Below are 7,295 nucleotides of genomic sequence, written 5' to 3' on the forward strand. Positions count from 1 at the left end.
CCGCCACCGCCGTCCCCTACAATGTCTCTGGGCTGAAATGGAAACTCAGCCAGCCAGCAGCGGCTCCTCTGAGCCACAGCCAGGGTCTAGTAGCACTGAGCCAGGGCAGCAGAGTGCTACATCCATCCACCCACCCACCCATCCATCCATCCTTCTCACCTTGCCAGTTTCCACAGCTTCTTTCTCGATAAGTTGCTGGCCCTTCAGCTTCTTGGGGGGCTCTTCTTGGGCCCTCTTCAAGGAATTGGTGCTGCTTTTACTAAGGCTGCAGGAAGGTGATAGACACTGTTAGCCACAGGGTGCTGGATGGGTCCTGCTCTCCTGGGGATCTATCCTTATGCTGCATTGTAATTCCAGTGCTGGAGCCCTCTGGGGAATAACGTCCTAACTGGGGCAGCTTTGAATGAGCCTTGTGGAAGCCCTAGGCATTTGCAGCCATGAAGTCACAGCCCTCATCCCCAAAAGCAGGAGCTTCAAGGAAGATCACAGAGTAAGGCTGTGTAACACTAATGTGAATAAAGTTGAGATCAGATGCTCCTGACACGGTCCAGCTGAGGTAGGAGCAGGTACGGAGGCTCCCAACCCCTTCTCTGTGGAAACCCCCCTTTCCCCTAGGGAGCAATGCAGGGGCCAGGGGAGAGTGCTGAGAGCTCAGGTCAAGTTCCCACCTGCGACTGAACTCTCTCTGGTGGATACTGGCCTCTCGCTTCAGGGTCATGGTTACCGCATCATCAGGACCCTCTTCCACACAAGGTTCAGCATCTTCATCACCCTGCTCTTCATCCCCAGCTATAGCAACAGCTACAAGCACAGGGATGAGGGAAGGTAGGGTCAGGCACTGAGGAGAGAGTAGATCCCATGCGCCACACCTCTGCCGCACCCAGGGCCCAGGCTGTGTCCTACCACCACACATGACCTTCTCCGATGCTGTTGCAAGCCCAGCACAGCAGGAGGAGGACGAATCTGTTGTGCTAGAGGGAGAACTGACAGGGGACATAGGGCTAAATGCCTGCTTGGAGGTAGTCCCAGTACCACTTATCCCAGTACCACTGGTGGGACCTCAGGAAGAGATTTGTGCTAGTTTAGTAGGTGCAAGATCTGGTAGGTCATGTCACTCCAGTTCAGGAGCATCTCTTTGAGCAGGTGGAGATGGGTCCTGTGGGGACAGACGGGGAATAGCCAGGCTCCAGCTGGACTACTGGGCTGAGCCCAGGCAGGGTGAGCATCCACCTGACCTGACGCCACTCCTCCCCACAGCACTGGGGGACATGATAAAGACTAAATGTTACCCAACAGCATGTTTAGAACAAACCAAAGGATCTTTCTCACCCCAGCGCCAGTAAGGCATGGAGCCTGTTGCCATGTCAGATTATGGGACCCATAAACATAAATGAACTAAAAAGGGAGTGAAAAAATTAGACATGTCCTTTGCTGTCTGTTCAGCACAATGCCTGGATGCCATTCGTGAGCAGAAAGCCCTCATGCTGCTGTTTGCCAGAAGCTGGGGGGGGATTCACAGACGCCACAGCTGGAGCCTGGGCTGGCAGAGTGGTGGATCAGCTCTTGGGGTTTTCATGACCCAAAGACATAGGCACGGCCCCTCTAACTGCCGCAGCCCTGCCGTGTTTCCAGTACCTGCGGTGTTTTTCTCTGAGGCGTCCTCCTCCTGGCTGCCATACAAGTTCAGGAACTGTGCAAAGGCTCCCCTGTTTGCAAGCAGGGAGCTGTAGGAGCCGTACTCAGACACTGCTCCTGCCACCAGCACCACGATGTTATCGACCTGCGGCAGGAAACTGATACCATGCGTCACCAAGATCCGTGTCTGCAACAGAGCAGTTGCAACGTAGTGAGTGTCAAAGCAGCCCTCACACCCCAGCCAAGGGCCGCAGGCTCTCCATCCCCTGCTTGGGGACCTCTCTGCTTATCACTGCCTGGCTATGGGGACACGGGACACCCCTCTGAAGACCCGTGAGGCCTCTCCTGCCTGCTGCAGCCCCCTGTGAAAGCCACAGGACCTCTTTCTGCCCCAAGCAAGCATTCTCTGGATGGTCAACACCGTGCCAGTGCCACTCCTGCCTGGCCAGGAGGTGGGGAGGAGGGCAGAGGTGCTCACCTTATTTTGCAGCAGCCCTTCAGGCCCCAGGACATGCTCGAAGAGGTACTTGCCAACATGAGCATCCACAGCAGACAGGGGGTCATCCAGGACATAGATGTCTGCGTTGCTGTACACTGCCCGGGCCAGGCTGACTCGCTGCTTCTGGCCGCCACTCAGGTTAATGCCCTGGAAGGGAAGGGACATCTCTGACCACTGGGCTGGCACGGGGCAACAGCTCTGTCCTCTGCTGCAGGTGCTGTGGAAAATCCACAGTGCCCAGGGCAGATACCTTCTCTCCAATCTCTGTCTGGTCACCTGCAGGCAGTAGTTCCAAGTCTGGAAGGAGGGCACAGGCCTTGATGACCTGCTGATACCTGGCTTCATCCAGTTCTGACCCAAAAAGGATGTTTTCTTTCAGTGTGGCATTTTGTATCCAAGCCTGCTGGGGGACATAGGCCATGGAGCCCTGGAAAGAGAGACACAAGAGCTAACACCATCAGAGTATCAGCCTGAGCACTGCCACCTCCTGCAGCCTGTGCTTGCCCTGAGCCACCACTCTAGGACCAGTCCTGTCCTGCTGCCTCCCCGCTGAGCAACTAAGCAGCCCCACAGCCCCCACGCCAGCCAGCTCCTCTCACCTGGATGTTGATGTGTCCCTTGATATTCTCCATCTCCCCAAGCATGGCTGACACCAGCGAAGATTTGCCTGAGCCCACAGCCCCCACCACGGCCACCAGGCTCCCAGGTGCGATGTCCAAGGTGACACTGCAAAGACATGAGGGCTGAGGAAGCAGCGCTGCCAGGTCACCTGCCAGCTCCTGCGTGGGACCAGCACAGAGCAGTGTCTCTGGGACACTCACTTCTAGCAGCACTGTGAGAGGTGACTGCCATCCTAACTAGCAACACAGCAAAGCTCCTCTCCACCCACCCGCCCCCGATGCAGAACAGAGCACTCACTCTCTTATCGCAGCGTTGCCGTCCTGCTCCCAGGCAAAGGTGGCCTCCGAGAAACGCACAGCACTGCCTGTCAGCAGAGAGCCATCCCTCAGGGCTGGGGAAACCCAGGGTTGAGCCAGCTTGTGACCCACAGGGACTAACCTGGAGGTTCACTGACCTGCAATGGGGTTGTGGTGGATAGCTGAGGTGTCCAGGTCTTCTCCACCCAGGTAGCGCTCCAGCCTTCCAGTCGACACATTGGTCTGCCATGGCAGAAAGAGGATGGCACGTGGGCATGGGGCACATCTGGGAAGGCTGGCTGGAGCCCCATACATACAGCCCCCACTGCACCACCAGCCTCCACCTCTGAGCCCCAAGCCTGGGTCACGTGTGTGAGTCCTGTCCCCACCCCACTGCCAGCAAAGTCCAGAGCACTGACCCCAGGGTGTCCGAGGCCCAGGTCCCTCACACACCTGAGCCCCATGTGCTGATTTGAGCAGAGGTGTCAGAAGATCCCCCTGCACCCCTGCCCTATGGGAGGGCTGACCTGCACCAGGGAAGAGAGGACCATGGGCAGCATGGTCATGGGGTAGCGCAGCACATTGAAAAGGGAGATGGCAGTAAAGGCCTTCTGCGCATCCAGCACGTTGTTCTCATCCACCAGCACGTAGACAGCAAAGCTGGCCAAGGAGACCTAGGACGGATAGCAAGGAAAGCCACCATCAATGTGGTCATGTGCAGCCCAGACCCTCATGCTCCCCCGAAGCCTCAGCAGTGTCTTCCTGCTGGGGATCCAGCAGGATCCTCTCCTGCTTCCCTTCTCCTTTGGGCCCTGTCTCACCAATCCGGTGGGACCCCTTTCCACCACATCTCTTCCACCAGCTGCCAGGACCATACTTGGCATCCCAGGCATCTATCAGCCAGCCTCTTCCTCACCACAGGAGCAGGCCAGCCAAGGATCCCAATCTCTGCCATCCCCTTGGAGGCAGCCCAGCCCCAGCTCCGAGGAAGGTGCAGCCCTCCACAGGCCTGTTGGCACTCACCAAGAAAGGGGCACACGTGAACACAAAGATAGAGATTGACTGCAGGTAACTGAAGTTCTTCAAGTCCTTGAGCTCATGTGCCCGGATCTCATTGACTCGTTTCTCAAATGAAGGCTCCCAGGCAAACAGCTTCAGAATCTGTGGGATGAGCAGGGTGAGCAGGTGCCAGCCTCATGTGCATGCCCACCTCCACACTCAGCTCACTGGTGGCCAGCACCTCCACCACCAGCTCCTGGCTCGCTCAGAAACCTGTTTGGCCACCACATCTCCCCTCTCCTGTCCTGCCCCATGGCTTATAGCTCTTCTCCACAGCATTCCCACTCCTTCATCCTTGGCTTATGGCCAGTTCCTCTGCCACCATGGCAGCCCGTTAACCACCACAGCCATCAAGGAAACCCCCAGAAAATCCTCTCTCAGCTCCCCAGTCCAGGTACCCAGAGCTCCTCCCCAGCCACTTTTTAAAATGTGAGGAAACCAAGAGAACTGCAGAGACTGAAGCTTGGCTACCCCAGACAAAGGGGCCCCAGACTCAACTATAATGCTGGAGCTGTAGGGTTATACAGATGGGCCACCTCCAGGTTAAGTGGCACCAGGAAGAGGGGTGCAGCAGCTGTATTGAGGGTCTGCACTCCACTGCTCACCTTGATTCCATTGAGGATTTCGCTCATGATTTTCATGCGTTCATCCTTGTTCTTCATGTTCCTCACCTACAAACAGAAAAGACAGAAGTCACCTAAATGGACAGGAGCTCACTCTTGGAAATACATTTGGGCTACGACAGGGAAGGGAAGGGCGGGTTCCATAGCCCAGAGAAGCCATCCCACAAAGCTGGACCTTGATTCCCTGGGGCTCTGGACAACCTGGGAAAATACAGCACCCTGTTGTCAGGTAGAAGCTAGAGCTTTATTTTATGGTTGGTAATATCTCATTCTCAGTCCTCGAGGTTGCAGCCAGTTCAGCTCGAGAGCAGGTCTCACCTGCCTCCTGCTCATCTCAGCTGATCACCCCCTGGCTCAGGCTAGAGATACCCAAGCCCAAGGCAGATGAATTTCCTAGGTTGGGAAAGATCCGCAGCATAACAGGGAAGGGTACTGGTGTGTGAAAAATGACTGAGTGGAATAACAGGGCCTCAGGAGTGGGAGGCCAGGAAGGATCTTGCATCCACCACTGACCTGGATAGTTTTGGCCTTGGCGACCAGGAACGCATTTATGGGGATGAGCAGCACCATGACTGCGATGCCAGCCAGAACAGAGGGGCCCAGCTCTCCCCAGAGGAAGACGATGGACACGATAATTTGCAGGGGGGATGACCATAGCTGGTGAAGGAAGTTGGCCATGTCCATGAACCTCTGGGCATCAGCTGACATCAGATTCACAGTCTCTCCCACAGTGTTCTCCTTGCGGGTGACACTGGACATAGTGAGTGCCTGGAGAGAGAGAGCATAGTCACCACAAGCTGGTCTGGGAGCAGTCTGGCTGCCAGCAGCACAGCACTGAGCAGGGAATTAGCAGGCCAGGCTGAAACTGCTCTTGGGTTTGCTCCTGGTGCCTCTCTGCTGGTCACAGGTGCTGTCATCACTGCCTGCGCACCAGGAGCCGCTGGATGCTGGGGGCAAAGAAACACGTCCCCATGCAGGAATTCCAGTGGCAGCTGCCCTAGGTGTTGCAGTGCTCTGAAGAGAAACCTTCCTTGGTCCCTGGTAGCTGTCAAACACATGGCTGTAACATTAAGGTCCCAGGCAAAACTAGGATCCCACCGTGTCCCCAGCACTGGGTGGATGTCCCACAAGCCAGGCTCTCCCTGTGTCTTCCTGGGAAGTAAAGGGCGTAGACCCTGGTTGCTCTAGGTTGATGGGGCAGGCAACAGATGCCAGTATCTCAGCCTAGCTTGGAGGAAGCCAACGGGAGTGATGACAAGGCTATACCAACCTTCTTGTAGATGGCAGCGATGAGACTGGCACGCACGTTTATGCCAAGGTGGAAGCACAAGGTGAAGTACTGCTGCAGGCAGAGGGACTGAATCACTGCCGCCAGGAAGAGCAGGATGGAGTACAGATAGCCCTGCCAGGCAAAGGCCTTCTCATCTGACACAAAGGCAATCAGCAGCCTGGAGGGTAAAGAAGCCCATGAGACCCTTGACCCTACTGAGATAGACCTGAGCAGGATGCTCCAAACAAGTGCAGGGAAAGCAGTGAGATAGACCCTGCTACGGACAGCAGGCTCAGTGGTCAGCAAGCCAGGGACTCCTGTTCTGCTGGGTGACCCTGTTCTGCCACGGGCACTGCATTCCACATATAGCAGTGGGTCACTAAAGCCAGATCATCCACAGAGACTGTGCGGCTCTGCAAAACAAACGAGGTAGGTCCTGTTGGGCTGAGCTGGACTGACTCATGAAGGGCCACAAGGAAGAGTCAGGAGTGTCTCCAGGGAGGGAGCAGGACTGCATTACAAAGGATGTAGGGAGCTGGAGCAAGATATCACCTCTGAGAGCTGTCAGTCACCTCAGGTCGATTCTTCATTAAAATGTAACCCAACACATTCTCACCCCTTTGGTTAGGGCACAAAAAGTCCCCAGGGAATGGGGCTGGAAGAGGCATACGCAGGAGATGGTGGGGTTGGATGCAGTGGACACGAGGGAGGTGGTGGGGCTGGGTGCAAAGCTGGGACAGGGCCACAGAGCAAGGACTCACTTCAGCAGCTGAGGGCTGACAAACACAAGTGCATCATGCACCAGCTTGAAAGCCACCGATAGCAGGAGGTTCTGCCAGAAGGTCTTGCACAGGGTTTTCACCAACCAGCCCCTGGGGTAATCCTTGCGAGGGCTGGAATTCCCTTTGTCTTTTTTCTTCTTCCCCTTTGGCTGCTTCTCCTCCTAGAGGGAAGCCCACACAGAAGTGAAGGAGCTGGCTGTGCAGGGCACCTGGAAGGATGTTTCCAGGGCAGCGCCAGACTCCTGATGAGGTATTGTGAACAAAGCCTTAGCTCTACCTCCTGTCATGTTGCCTCTGCTCATGTCATGCACCCCCAGCACCATCCGAACACCTAAGACAATTGTTACAAACCCCAGCCCAGACCAAACCTCTCAGGCTAAAAATCAGGCACCTCAGGAAGAATCTGAGGCCAGAGGTGATCATAGAGTGATGTTCACTCTGACATTGTTCCTGGGAGGTAGGTGGGGTAGGGTAAGACGGAGATGAGGGAGCTCATGAGCACGCACACAT

At 55.9% G+C, this 7,295-nt stretch overlaps 1 protein-coding gene across 1 annotated transcript in view; it reads right to left on the reverse strand.

The window, feature by feature from the left end:
• The window catches only part of ABCC2 (ATP-binding cassette, sub-family C (CFTR/MRP), member 2), a 17,629-nt gene that overhangs the window by 5,993 nt on the left and 4,341 nt on the right, over positions 1–7,295 (reverse strand). Inside the window, exons 8-21 of the mRNA XM_010135652.1 lie at positions 6,765–6,946; positions 6,004–6,181; positions 5,247–5,501; positions 4,716–4,781; positions 4,075–4,212; positions 3,579–3,725; positions 3,210–3,294; positions 3,053–3,119; positions 2,734–2,860; positions 2,385–2,561; positions 2,114–2,281; positions 1,636–1,822; positions 669–789; positions 160–265 (exon numbers count right to left, since the gene is read on the reverse strand). Of these exons, the coding sequence (XP_010133954.1) occupies positions 160–265; positions 669–789; positions 1,636–1,822; positions 2,114–2,281; positions 2,385–2,561; positions 2,734–2,860; positions 3,053–3,119; positions 3,210–3,294; positions 3,579–3,725; positions 4,075–4,212; positions 4,716–4,781; positions 5,247–5,501; positions 6,004–6,181; positions 6,765–6,946 (2,004 nt within the window). The remainder of the gene's footprint in view (positions 1–159; positions 266–668; positions 790–1,635; positions 1,823–2,113; positions 2,282–2,384; positions 2,562–2,733; positions 2,861–3,052; positions 3,120–3,209; positions 3,295–3,578; positions 3,726–4,074; positions 4,213–4,715; positions 4,782–5,246; positions 5,502–6,003; positions 6,182–6,764; positions 6,947–7,295) is intronic.

Source organism: Buceros rhinoceros, unplaced genomic scaffold, assembly GCF_000710305.1.
Source record: "Buceros rhinoceros silvestris isolate BGI_N320 unplaced genomic scaffold, ASM71030v1 scaffold27794, whole genome shotgun sequence".
NCBI classification, from domain to species: Eukaryota; Metazoa; Chordata; class Aves; order Bucerotiformes; family Bucerotidae; genus Buceros; species Buceros rhinoceros.